Source organism: Hesperophylax consimilis, chromosome 24 (assembly GCF_061612785.1).
Source record: "Hesperophylax consimilis isolate HC1 chromosome 24, BYU_Hcon_1.0, whole genome shotgun sequence".
NCBI lineage: Eukaryota > Metazoa > Arthropoda > Insecta > Trichoptera > Limnephilidae > Hesperophylax > Hesperophylax consimilis.
Genome location: NC_142859.1, coordinates 1,288,833 through 1,304,375, shown reverse-complemented (window position 1 = coordinate 1,304,375; position 15,543 = coordinate 1,288,833). Strand labels below are relative to the sequence as shown.

Genomic DNA, 15,543 nt, shown 5'->3' with positions numbered 1-15,543 from the left:
TACGTGAATAACACATTATTTAACAATATTTTGGTGAATTTTCAATTCGATTCAATTATAATGATTTTTCTTTTCAATGAAAATTTTATAATATCATCGTAAACTTTAAATTATTTTGAAAACGTAAACCCACAACATGCCAATGATGTTGGATCTTTTTTTCATTTAGTTTTTATAATACTCCAAAGAAAATCTTTAAATATATAAGTGTGCTTTACGTAATACAAACCGATTTTAAAAAACTGAAGTTGTCAACTTTATAATAAGACTTTTCAACTGCTTGGTCCCCGACATACAAATGTTGTGGTTTATTTGACAATAAAAAATTTGATCGTTTTCAGCAGAAGTAAGGGAAAACCTCTTAATATCGGGCACACAGACACGCCACAACATAGTTCTATCAATGGTTATCATTCTCTTCAGTGATCTTACTAAATTAACAATTGGAGAAATATTTTTCAAAATACTAAATTACATAGCATTATCTTTTTTATAAAAAGTCAACACAAAAGATCCGTAGAGATTTCTATCTCGGACTATTCACTAAACACGTAGGAATGAAACTTACGTATTATGTGTATATTTCCACCGTAAGTTTATCCACTTAGGATTTGGCAGCCGAGCCACTATTAAAAGAAATCGTGTTTGTCCACCAACGATAGAGGTACTTTATTCATCTTTTTGCGACATGTTTCTTTATCCAAGAAAGAAAATAATAAATTCTCTTAGGGATGAGATTTTGTGAGTCGTATGAAGGGGGTACTCCTGTAAGGTCACGTTATTTTCGATAATTAACAGCCCGGAGCCTGTTAATTCCCTTGGCGTCTCCGACCGTGTATGTTGTGAGGCCTGATATGAAGAAGAAGGGAAGGAAATGTTAAAGAGGAAGGTGGGAAAATACATGGTTATTTAAATCTGGTTACGAAAAATGGCAAAAGTCATTTCAAGCAATGTTTCGAGTCTGAACCAGAAAAATACTAAGAGCATTTACCATTCACTTTAGATTATAAGAAGAAGCTTATGATCTAAACCGCTCGGCAACGGGGACGTCAAAATGCTAAATTCGTTGCTAATGACCTAAACCGTTCGGCAACGGGGACGTCAACATGCTAAATTCGTTGCTAATGGCCTAAACTGTTTGGCAACGGGGACGTCAAAATGCTAGATTCGTTGCTATTGACCTAAACCGTTCGGAAACGGGGACGTCAAAATGCTAGATTCGTTGCTAATCACCTAAACCACTTAGAAACGGGGACGTAAAAATGCTAGATCCGCTGCTAATCACCTAAGCCGTTCGGCAACGGGGACGTCAAAATGCTAGATCCGTTGCATTACCTAAACCGCTTGGCAACAGGCACGTAAAAATTGTTTGATTTTAATTTATCTATTAAGTACTAAAGTTATCGTGTTAATTGTTTTCTGAAAAAAAAAGTGAGTTAAATACGACGACCCAAAATACACTGCCGTAAAATGCCATGGCTTAAACATGATTGAAAGCTTTGATGGTATTCTGGACTTAAATCATAAACCGATGGTGTTTTTATCTACTTTTATTTCACAAAAAGATTAACGTTTTATTGGGATTATGTACTACGGACACGTTACGCATTATATCACTTCCAGGGACGGAAAGTCAGGTAATTCATACCAAACCCTGACAGTTTTACGCAAGAATGAGCCAAGTCTTACAACGACTGATTTATGCTAGCGGTGGAAACCGCGTATGGATGCGGGGCTCGCGTTTGTCATATCTCTTGTTAAGCACCCTGGAATACATAATAAGGAACATGGAATAATTACTGCGATTTTAGCATGGTCATAGAATATTAAATAAATTTTAAAAATAATTATGTTGGAATGAAACCTATTACGAATTGCGCGTATGCCTTACGATCTAATCTATGAACTTATGGATAAAGGATAAGCTAGCGACCTCAGTAGCTTTAAGCTCCAAGCATTTCGCTGTAAGTTTCCGGTTTTACTCTCGTAGCAGAAGGATAGCTATCACGTAAAAAGGATTGCAAAAAATAATAAAAAACATTTTTTTGTACCACAAACTAAAAGAATTTGTCGATAGACTAGACCAAACTTTAGTTGTACAGCATTTTAAAATCTAACAAGTAACCGATCATGCCGATGCGTTTAAAAAAGAAACAAATAACTAATTTGGTAGAATTTCATATTTTTTAAGAAATAAAAATTGGGTACATATTGTAATTTGGCCGTATTAGGGGAAGTATATTAACCCCCCTTCAGAGCAGGAGATAATATATTATATTTAAATAATGAAGTAAATTCATCATTGTTGGTATAAATATTATATCAACACACATTTTTTCTAAGCAAAAAATGCACAGAATTTTGGTATTTAAAACGAGATACTACAAGGTTTTCCAATAAAAGGTGTTATTTTGAATAGCCCGCTATTTCGGTAGATGTTAATTTTGAAGCTGTCATTTTTTGACATTTGGCAAGTAAAAACTACGCCATTAATAAAACCATACACGATTCAACAACGCATTGAAATTATTAAAATTCATTGAGTGAATCAAATGCAAATCATCTTGAGTGATGAGGCCCATTTCCACCTCGGTGGCTTCGTCAACAAGCAAAATTGTCGCATCTGGGGCTCGGAAAACCCAAGAGTTTTTGTTGAAAAACCTCTCTATCCTCAACGTGTGACTGTTTGGTGCGGTGTATGGTCCAGCGGAGTCATTGGACTTTACTTTTTTGAAAATGAGGCTGGAGCAACAGTTACGGTGAATGGATTGCGCTATCGAGAGAGATGATTAATGATTTTTTATGGCCGAAATTGGATTGTATTGATTTGGACAACGTTTACTTTCAACAAGACGGCGCTACGTGCCACACAAGCAACAAAACCATTGATTTTTTATGGTTGAATATCAAAATAACACCTCTTATTGGAAAACCCTGTATATTTCAATAGTTTAACCGAAGGAGAAAAAACGGATTTGCTATGTTTATTAATGCAAAATTAAAATTCATGTTTCAAAATTAAGCATTCTTTGAACATTATCAACATATCAGTCATTCATTATTCAAACAATCTTTATTTATTATTGACACCTTTTCAATTATTTGTACTATCTACATTACTCAAACTCTTACACCAAACACGAGAGCCACAAATATATATTTTTAAATGATCTACATACTTATTTTATCTATTCTGTAATGCCATTATACTTATATATTATTATCATCACAACATATAAAAAACAATATTTATTATTTAATTAAAATTAATAAAAAACGGTGAATAATTGCATCATAAAAATAGGAACCAAAACAAAAAAATAAAAGAATTGTACTTATTGAAGATTATTATAGATATTTAATTTAAAAGTAGTGAAGAGTTGGCTGAAAAATAACACCCTAACTTTAAATACAACAAAAAACTTAATACCTGACATTTAGTATCTTCGAAAAGTCAACCTACCAACACTCACAACCTAATTATTCATTATTGTCTGCAGAATTACAAAATTCTACCGCTTGGAATATGTAGACTTTTTCGGGCTTGAAGATTGATATTTTTTTAGAAACGACCATATCAATGTGTTTACAAAGAATATCATTAAATATACCTATATTTTTAAACAACTTAGGTATGAATATATTGAGAAATTAGAAACTGTATATTTTGCCGTCGTCCAATCTCGACGTACTTATAACATAGTCTGCTGCGGATCGTGTCTAAAGTCTGATGTAGAGCCACTAAATAACATGTTTAAAGTCTGATGTAGAGGCACTAAATTACATTTCTAAATTCTGATGTAGAGCCACTAAATAACATGTCTTAAGTCTGATGTAGTGCCACTAAATAACATGTCTAAATTTTGATGTAGAACCAATAAATAACATGTTTAAAGTCTGATGTAGAGTCACTAAATAACATGTCTAAAGTCTGATGTAGAGGCACTAAATTACATTTCTAAATTCTGATGTAGAGCCACTAAATAACATGTCTTAAGTCTGATGTAGTGCCACTAAATAACATGTCTAAATTTTGATGTAGAACCAATAAATAACATGTTTAAAGTCTGATGTAGAGCCACTAAATAATAGTGCTAATAAATTTATCCTTAAAGTTCTGTACAAACAAAAAATCCGTTATCCATCCAACCTACTTTATAAGGAATGCAATGTTATGTGTAAATGTAAAATAGCTGTATTTCATTGAAATACTTTAAGATTTTTATGAACATCAAATTTGCGGAAAGAACACGAAAAATCCGTGCCATTAGAATTAGCTATACATTGAACTTTGTGGCGATACATACTAAAACATCTTTTAGGTCAAAGAAGCTATTAACACTAGTATAAATAAAACAGTTATTTTGTGTAAAGACCGTATTTTAAAATAATTTATTTACCGACCGGTTTCGCTTTGCTGAAACATAATCAGGGTACAAATAAATAAAGTATTAATTTTTACCCTGATGATGCTTAAGCAAAGCTAAACCGGTCGGCAAATAAATTAATTTAAAACTCGTGGTTTTTCACAAAATAATTATTTTATTTTAATTAAATATGACGAACCATAAAATGATTGCTTTCTACAATAATATAAGTATTAGGCTACATTTATGTTTAGTCATCCAATTTTTTGTTTAAACTTAAACACGTGACAGCCGGGCTCTATGAACAAACGAAAATGACAATAAATGGAATGTACAAGTACCAGAACGTAATATTTTTTCAAAAAATGTCAAAGGATAATTCCTGCCTGGCCACTCGCAACTCATTTTACTCTTTATTTGACAATTTAAAACTGAGAAGTGGATTAGAATATTGCAGACCATGCTTCAAAGTGGGACAAACGCTGTGAATAGCTGGCATATAACAATTAACAATTGAACTGTTTGCAATATTCGAATATCACAAAAAATATAATTTTCATCTTTCGATCCATTAATGGAATCGAATTTTAAGAAATACACTATTATTTTTGAACAATTCATTTAATTCCCCAAAAAGAATAATAAAAATAAATTTCAGAATAAAAACTAAAAAAACTAACTAACCATCACGCCGTTTCCTCAGGGGTAGGCAGAGAGAACGGACCGCCAAACAACTCGGACTTGGCACAAATTCCTTGCATCATTCACATTCATACATCGTCTCATACATACTCTTCTATTGTTCTGTCTCTTGACATGGCCCGACTCAAGTATCTGATTCACTTGGTTGTGCCATGTCTTCCTCGGGCGTCTCCGACTTCTGCTACCATTCACATTTGCATCGTATATTCTCCTTACACTCCTTTCTTCGCTCATTCGCTCTATATGCCCAAACCATCTAAGCGTCCCTTTTTTGATCTTACTCATTACGCTTACATCAACCTTGCACTCTTTGCGGATTTCCACATTCCTCACACGATCATACATGGTTTTACCACACATACGCCTCAGGGATCTCATTTCAACAGCATTCAATCTACTTTCATCCTTTCTTTGCCAGTTCCATGCCTCACTTCCATACATCAGGGTAGGTACCAGCACTCCATTGTGGACTGCTAACTTCGCTTCATTGGACAATTTTTTGTTAGCGCCAACTGCGTTCAGTCCTCCATTAATGGAGTTACCTGCATTTACTTTTCTTTCAATATCTCTGTCAGCCTTCCCATCTCTCGTAAACATGCTTCCTAAATACACAAACTCATCCACCTGCTCCAAGTATTCCTCATTCACAGCTATATTGCACACTGTTTTCGTACTCTCTCTTTCAAAAACCATTACTTTAGACTTACTTACATTCATCATTAACTCATGCTTCATGCATATTTCGTTCATCCTTGACACGAGAGACTGCAGATCATCCATACTATTAGCAATCAGCACCGCATCGTCAACATACAAGAGGCAACATACTTTCAAATTACTCAAATTCGCGCCCAATCCCACCTCTTTCAATTCTTGCATACAATTATCCATCTATAAATTGAATAACCATGGTGACATTACGCAGCCTTGTTATATAACACCTTTTGTGATATCAAACCACCCCGTAAAATCACCGTTTACCCTAACACATACAACGCTTCCCTCATACAGAGACGCAATTGCCTGAGTCAGATTTGTATTCACTCCATACTTGGACAACACCTTCCATAGCTTTTTCCTGTCGACTCGGTCGTATGCTTTTTGTAGATCTACAAATATGATGCTTCACGAGAAACCTAAATGGCTAATACCATAGTCCAACTGGTTCCAGTAAGTTGGGACATTTTGTCAGTATTCACAAAAGAAAAAGGGAAAAAATGATTTTTTTTGTCGCAAGATAAATTGGTTACAATTCTGGGCGTTTCTACGAAATTTACAGGTTAAAAATATTTTACTATATATTTTAATATTGCAATGTATAAGGTAAGAAAGCAAATTGTTATAGAGTCTTTACAGGGTGTTAAAAGACCAGACATACTCTAACCAATTAATTTCTGAAATTATTATAAGTAAAAAAGATAAAATATCGGTATCCGGTGACACTTAAAAATATTTTTTCTAAAAAAAAAAAAAATATTTTTTCTTTCAAGTTTTGTCACTGGTTTTAACGGATTGAAATTTCATACCCTGATTGGCACAATCAGCAAGCCGGCTGAAAATACCTGAATAAGTTAGTAGCTCAGATAGATTCCAGAAATACGATGGGGATCAGTTTTGGCCGTCATTATTTCGGTGACGGCTTTTGAGGGACAGCAAAAATTGGTTTAATTATTTGATATTAGTTTGTTCCCAACGATGGTTTTAAGGAGCTGGCACCCATATTTTTGTTTTGTTGGGGGGTTTGTGAAGGGGCCCTATGGAAAATAATTTCCCTCAGGGCATCATCTTTTGGAATGCTTTTTAGACGGTATTTTTCAAATGAAAGGAAGAAGAGGAAATTCTGGGAAAGTAAAGGTTATGAGGGTAGGGTAGAAATCTAAGGATCAGTGTGTCCATGAATGACAAATATACGAATATTTCCGTCCCACTGCAGTACAAGGAGATGGGTCGAGAGACCAGTTGGAGATGTCAAAGGGTCTACCTAAATCAGCCTCTATCTCACCCGATGAACCCGGGAACTCTTGCTTAACCCCAAACATAGCGAACCACTTGGAGTGACATAAGGCAGAGATGTTCGTTATCCAATAAATGGTTCCCCTGGCTGCGGTACCCAACTCGCCTCTCAAATTTTAACTATGTATTGGAATTAATTTAACATGATTCGTACCAGCTTCTTTTCAACTGACCTGCTTACTCCATATTGTAAAACCACCATGATTTACATTTTATGAAATAACCAACTCACGTTTCTTGGAGGTTAGTTATGCCCAGTGATTCTTTATATAATTAATGACTCAAAATGCCGGAGGAGTTTAAGTATGATTTATAGTAAAAATGCTACTATTTAATTAATGCTTTAATTTATTAGATTTAAGTAAGCCTTCCCATTTTACACTTTTGAGCATTGCATTAGGAAGTATTATTTTTGCATTGTCACGCAACTTGAGTTAAAAATAATCTAACCACATTTCTACAATTTAATTGGAAATTGTTACTATTGTCATAAATCGTGAGAAAACATTACACTAATATCCAACATAATTTGGTTAGGAATAATAAATAACATTATGTAAGATGGTCACTCAACCCCCACCTCGATCCCAACTGGCCAATACTTTATGATTTTTATGTTTTTAGTTGAAAAAAAAATCACAGGCGACCATAATGTCGCTTTACTCAAAATAATGTCAGGAATCACTAATTACATAGTAAGCCACAAAACAATGTCAGGAACCACTGATTATATAGTAAATCACAAAATAATGTCAGAAATCACTGATAAGATAGTAAGTCACGATATAATGTCAGGATTCACTGATTACATAGTAAGTAACAAAATAATGTCAGGAATCACTGATTACATAGTAAGTCACAAAATAATTTCAAAAACCACTGATTATATAGTAAATCGCAAAATAATGTCAGAAATCACTGATTACATAGTAAGTAACAAAATAATGTCAGGAATCACTGATTATATAGTAAATCACATAATAATGTCAGAAATCACTGATTACATAGTAAGTCACAAAATAATGTCAGGAATCACTGATTATATAGTAAATCACATAATAATGCCAGAAATCACTGATTACATAGTAAGTCACAAAATAATGTCAGGAATCACTGATTATATAGTAAATCACATAATAATGCCAGAAATCACTGAATACATAGTAAGTCACAAAATAATGTCAGGAATCACCGATTATAAATATAGTAAATCATAAAATAATGTCAGAAATCACTGATTACATAGTAATTCACAAAATAATGTCAGGAATCACTGATTATATAGTAAATCACAAAATAATGTCAGAAATCACTGATTACATAGTAAGTCACAAAATAATGTCAGGAATCACTGATTATATAGTAAATCACATAATAATGCCAGAAATCACTGATTACATAGTAAGTCACAAAATAATGTCAGGAATCACTGATTATATAGTAAATCACATAATAATGCCAGAAATCACTGAATACATAGTAAGTCACAAAATAATGTCAGGAATCACCGATTATAAATAAAGTAAATCACAAAATAATGTCAGAAGTCACTGATTAGATAGTAAATCATAAAATAATGTCAGAAATCACTGCTTATATAGTAAGTCAAAAAATAATGTCAGGATTCACTGACTACATAGTAAGTAACAAAATAATGTCAGTAATCACTTAAATAGTAAGTAAAATAATATCAGGAATCACTGATTGTATAGTAATTCACAAACGTCTCGCAGCCTGAATACGTATAAATCATGTTATATTGTTTCGAGACCTGATATATTATATCAATACCCTGCGTAGATACTTGAGTTTGGGTAATGGCTTGAAAAAACAAGGGAACTACCTTGTCTCTCGTTATCCGATAAATAACGGCAGCTTTGGGAGTAATTTTATCACAATACAACCGAAATGTATATCTTCAAAGCGATTATTACGAACAATAACAGCAACGAAGGAGAATTACTGACATTATTGTTTTCTGTGCTCATAATGATGTATTTTACGCGATTAAAATTAATATTTCTCTTTGTTTCACAAACATTACACACTTTATTTATTTCGTTTTGTTTGCAGAAAAGAGAAATTGGTAAGTAAGTACATATTTTATAATAAAACACATAATATTATAATTGATAAGTTCATATTGAAACGCGATAAAGGTTTAGCCAAAGAGCAACCCGGTCGGCTGTTATTTTTTTAATGAAATCAATGTGTATTACAAAGTAGGTATTTGTTGTTTTAAAAATTATTTTATCCATATTACATGATTTTTGTTATTTGTTTTTGGGGTGTTATGCCGTGTTGCGCTAACTCCTTCTTACATGATATTTTTGTGAACTAGAATATCTCTCACGTTAGCAAAATATGTGATGTATTACATGATATTTTTGTGAACTAGAATATCTCTCACGTTAGCAAAATATGTGAAAAAATTTCTAATCTTTTCCAACAAATAAATTATATATCTTTCCATACGTGAATAATTATATATCTTTCCATACGTGAACGCGCGTGAATCTTATTACAATCTGTAGGCACCTTAAAAGTCAAGTTTCGCAGTCGGTTGTCCATGTTTATATGAAAAATAGTTATGATGCGGGCTTTTTTGTTATATTTTAGTGTGGTATTTATATCCAAGTCTTTACAAATGCGTCTGTTTATCGGATATGATATATACATAAAATATATAAACTTCTTCAGATTCTCATCGCAGCGTCATAGAAAAAAGTATTTTTTATTTCATCTAAAAGTAGGATACTGTAGTTTTGGATGTTTATTTTAAAGAATGTTAATAAAGCAGAAGAGTCCCAACTACTCAAAACTGTCAGATTCAGTGGGTATGGCATCCCTGTTTGGGGTGTGTTGTGAGGCTCAAGGGAATGGAAAATAGAGAAAATGGGGTAGAGAAAGGTTTGAAAGCACCTAAATATTCATATTGGGTCACCAAAAACGGCTAAAGTAATTTCAAACAACTTTTTGATTCTTAGAGGTAGTCTTTCATTAGGGCGATACTGCGAGTATCTACCGTGTAGTTATTCCACGCTGTAGCGCATGTTGATTATTGCCGTAATTGTAACCAAGCTCCAATAGGAGAAGGCAACAAAATAAATGGAAAAACAAATTAACGATAAACTTAATGACCATCAACGTGAGATGCTGAATTTGCAAATAACACGTCCTATATATGGACCGCCTTACTTAAATTTATTAATTTTGTTGAAATTGACATTTTACTTTTTATTATGAGCTAGGTACGTTATCATAAAATAAAAAGATGGAAAAAATCTAACACTGACTTTGTCCACCTTTTGCATTTATCACCGTTACCGGTTTCAACCTGTCACGACCGTTTTCAGACTGATCCAGTCAGAAGATGGCTAATTTAGAAAATTTTTTTCAATAAATCATTATAATGGCATTCCACCACGAACAATTATTGTCAGCATCAACACTTAAAATCTTACAATTTAAAACTTATTTGTACCATTCATATAAAAATAAAATAAAATTGTTTTTCGAATAAATCGACATAAAATTGTAAAACGAGGTAGGATGAGATGAAGTAAAATGTTCATTCAGTGAACCAGGATCCTTTCCAGTGCTTACAGATTTCTACGAATTACGTCTAAAACTATACAGACTCCGTTTAGAAGTAATGTATATCCTATTGGCAGCTTGATTCTATTGTATTTGGGAGGTTGATTGTACAGGAGTGCCAACAAACAAATAAAATAACGCTCTCTTAGATATTCAATTGAAACTTGGAGTCTTGGGATATCTGAAATGGCAGATTCTAGGAACAACGCTTCATCAGCCCTGCCTTCTCCAAAGGAAAACGAAGAGAAACCTAATGTAATATTATGTAAAATTATGGATTTTAGTTCGCAATACTCAACTTTGAGAATCGTGAAACGTCTGTTAAACTTTCATACCCAAGATGACAATCAATGTAACCTTGCTAATCAAATATTTTATATCTTTCACATAGCACAAGCCTTAAATTCAAGCTGTAAAAAATAAAATATTTCCACAAATATTTATGTAAATATAATTTTTAAAACAGTCGTAAAAGACTTTTCAATATTTGCGAAATCACTTTGTGGAGTGATTTCAATTTAAATAAAATAGATAACTTTGTAAACACCATGTTTTATTCAAAAAAGATCGAAATGCTTCAAAAATTATAAATTCTACTTTAAGCGGAACTATTGTGACAGGGCACTGTTTTTAATGCCAGCAAACGATAAAGTGTAGGATTCGTGGTTAGCACTAAAGAAAACATTTTCTCAAACATTGGTGACTTTCTAGGCCTGCGGTGCACTAAAAATATCAAAGTAGCAAAGCAGACAGAAGGTATACCTGGAGCGCCTATCAAAGCGAAGGACTTTCTAGAAAAGAAACGAGGAAACTGTTGAAAAAGATTTCATTTTCTATCCTTGAGAGTAGTTTTGAAACTTTTGGAAAGGCATTAAAACTATACCGCAAAATATGAAATACATTTTGAAGAAATGTTTTTTAGTCTGGGAGAGTACATTAAAGTTATTTGCTTGAAGATTTTTTTTTTCAAATAACCAATTACTTATTATTTATTATTCTATTAGCTATTCGTAATTTTCACATATTTATAATAGGTAGATACCTAGGTATTTCATATTTCCACCTGTCCCATCTTCGTCGTCTAGTGAAGCGGGTAACGTATTTGAATTATTATTTGTACAATTATTATTTATTTTATTTATTTATTATTAATACCCCAAACTAGGAATCCGTATTATGGTGGTAACATAAATAAGAACATATAAAAAATAAAAATACAATGTTTTACATATATCGTAATATATTTGGTAATACAAAACAAAAATAATAAATACATATTCGATGATAGGAATAAAGTCGGAATGATTTCACATAAGGTCTTTCTTTAGTCGGGCAATAATTTCATTCAGGAAGCTTTCAGATTTCATTCTTCCACTTTCTATCAGCCATATGGTCATTTGCTTTTGAAGAGGGTATGTTTTAACCTTACTGCATTGCTGTTTTAACCCATTATACACCTTAGGAGCCAGGAATACATGGAAACGTTGTCCAAACGATGTGTTCATTTTTGGTACTATCATCCTTTGTTCTGATCTTAGTCTTGTTGTGTAACTCTGATCTGCAAGACTATGAAGCTGGGGATTGTTATTTTGCATATAGTACATTATGAGTGCATGTATATAAATCTGTTTACGTCTAATATTTTTGTTTCCTTAAATAAGGGTGTGGATGGATACATATAAGGTTTTTTATCCATCACTCTTATTACAGATTTTTGTGCCTTGGCCAACGGATCTAGTATAGTTTTGGCTGCACCGCCCCAGCTTAGTATGCCATACCCGATAATTGAATGGCACAAAGAATAGTACACAATTTTCATGATTTTCTTAACAAAAATTTTGCGTATATCTTTCAAGTAGAAAATTAGTTTGCGTATTCATTTGGCGGAATTTTCAATGTGCGCTCTCCGGGTTAAAGAGTCATTCATTAAAATAACCAGATATTTCACTAATTCCACCTTTTTAAGGTCTTGGCATGCGCATGGGTGAGGTATTTGTGTTCCTGGGGTATAAGCGTCATTTAAATGGACTTTTATATTTATGTAGCTGTTAAATTTGCCTCTTTTGTTCGCAGAAAAAAAACATTGAATTTGTTTTCTTGGCATTTAATGTCAAGAGGTTGAATTCTAGCCATTTTGATACTTTTACTAGACATGTTTCAGATTTTGATTTAAATTTTATATTTAAATACATATTTGGTACTAAACTTCAATAAACGCCCAAGTTGCCACCAATGAAATAAATTGTATATTCTTACAATTAACTTAGGGGAAAAATAACCATGTCATAATACTAATGTAGTTAGGCCATGAAACTTTCAAATATAATGTTATACTAAAAAAGTAGTTAAATTTTATTTATGTTTATTTCACCCTACAGTCCCAAATGTGCGGAGCACTGTAATGATGTAGTGATATGTTGTGGCATCTCCGATTCATATATGCTATATATATATGAAGGAAGTGGCAACGAGAGTGAGATGGGGAAAGGAAAGCCAGGAAATACCTAACTATTCCGATCTATTCAGTAAACACCACATAAGCCATTCCAAGCAAAGTTTCGATTCTCAATGGTGGTCTTTTATTAGGGCGATACTTAGAGTTTCTACCGCTTTTTCAAGCAGTATTATGTTAGTACAATAATATTATGAATTATTTTGTACATTGGTAAAGAAAATCACGTTGATATATCATTTAATAATAAAGTAATGAAAATGCTAGGCTTCAAAATTCCAGAGGTTTCAAGAATATTTCAACATTAAAAATTTTGTATACATCCCTGGTTCGTAGTCAAGTCGAATATAACTCCTCGATTTGGTCCCCCCACTACAAATTACATTCAGATTCAATCGAAAAAAATCAACATAAATTCCTAAGACACATTAATTTTAACCTCGGTATTCCCATTGAAAATATAAACTATAATTACTTGATGAAAAATCTAAATTTATTAAAACTCTCAGATCGAAGAATTATATCCGACTTAATATTTATGTTCAAAATTGTAAATGGTAGTATAGACAGTCCTGATTTAATTAACCTCATTGAATTTTATATACCCACGAGAGCTACTCGTTCTAAAATTTTGTTTAAATGCAACAATATCAGGACTGAGTATTCCAAACACTCGCTTGTACCTAGGTTGCATGAAGTTAGTAATAGATACGCAGATGTGGCAGATCTATTTAACTGCACGCAAGGTAGGTACAAGAGGGCTATGCTATCAAATCTTTTCAATCTATATTAATTTAATCTAATTCTACCTTATTTGCACTATAGAAACTTATATACTTGTATCTCTTGTTTACTTACTTACTTACTCTCTAATGTCATTTCACAATCAAATGCCACATATACCTATTAGTAATTCTTTTTTTTTAATATTTCTACGATTTTAACTGTGACATGTTATCATTGTTTATGGTATATTAATACCGTTGATATTAAATAAATAAATTATAACTTGTGATTTAAAATATATTTTAAAATGTCTAAAGACATCGTCAAAACATTTCCTTAATAAATAACGCCATTATCTGATCCTCACAAAATATGACTTTACTCGAATATACAGACATAAAAGATATCGCATCTTGAAAATACGTAAAGGATAATACCCGCGACACTGTAAGCGCAGCTTTTCCGGACAATGTGTGCCAAGGGAAACTAATCCGAAAAGTGGTCCCTGGAAGGAGATTGGGCGGAAACTCACCTGGCCACCGGCTTCTGATCCCTGAAATCCTGAAGCCTTTTCGTTAAGTCCTTTTGCGCCTCTGCGTACCAGTATTCTCGATCTGAAAAAAAAAAGAAAAAATATTACATGGTTTACATTGCTTATTTAACAGGGTAGTCACTTACACCGTCATCAACTTTTAATGAAAAGTTTTCAAGTAATTGTTGAGAGCCATCATTATAATGTTTATGTTCATACACTTGTAAAGCTGTGAATATCGTTACCTATATGAAATTCATGAATCTTCACTTGTATTTCTAGCTTTTGGACGTTGATAAGTTCGAAAATAATACATGCTCATTATTTGACGTCAGAAACTTTTTTGAAAAATTTAAAAGTTCTAAAAAACGCTTTTCACGGAAGGCAAGAAAGAAATGAAAAAAAAATCTTGTATTTTGATTTTGAATCAGGACGATACTAAAAACTTTTTTTTTTTTTAATTCCTTAATTTTTCCCAATTTTTACATTAATTACATACAATATTTTATAAATCAATAAGAATAATGGGAACCCACTAAGGCGCAGCCTGTGCGTGGGTAATATATTTAAGTTATTATTTTACTGTACCTAGAAATAAAACAAATTGTGGGCATATAAAATAAAAACAAGATTACATTTTGTATTAGCGTTTTGTATAAAAAGTGTTTATAATAGTGTATAGTGAAATTATAAATGTTTAGTGTAATATATGGTGAATATTTTTTGAGAAACATAAATTGATTAAAACAAATTAAATAAAAAAAGTTTCAACTGCTGTATCGAAAAGCCATAATTTTAATTATTTTAAATATTGAGGAAGTTTAGTTATCACTTGAATATTTTTCGGTAAAAAATTGAAAGTACGAGGTCCAATGAAACTGAAGTGTGTTTGCATTTGTTTTGTGTTCGTTAGGGGAGTATAAAATACATTATTATTTCTAATGTTGGTTCTGTTTTCATTTATTTCGAATTTATTTTTGTTTTTAAATATGTATTTCATAGTTTGCAAAATAAATAGTTTACGGAGACAGAATAGTTTAGATTCTTTGTATAACTCATCCGTTGAAAATGTTCTTTTCCGACCATACATAACTTTGATGATATAATTTTGAATTATTTGTAAAGGTTTGATATGTGCATTAAGCGCACCGCCC

At 32.4% G+C, this 15,543-nt stretch overlaps 1 protein-coding gene across 1 annotated transcript in view; it reads right to left on the bottom strand.

Annotated features, from left to right (window-relative positions):
* Positions 1-15,543, bottom strand: part of LOC149411790 (alkaline phosphatase, tissue-nonspecific isozyme-like) — a 306,816-nt gene that overhangs the window by 252,720 nt on the left and 38,553 nt on the right. The window contains exon 2 of the mRNA XM_089646240.1: positions 14,390-14,471. Within this exon, the coding sequence (XP_089502366.1) occupies positions 14,390-14,471 (82 nt within the window). The remainder of the gene's footprint in view (positions 1-14,389; positions 14,472-15,543) is intronic.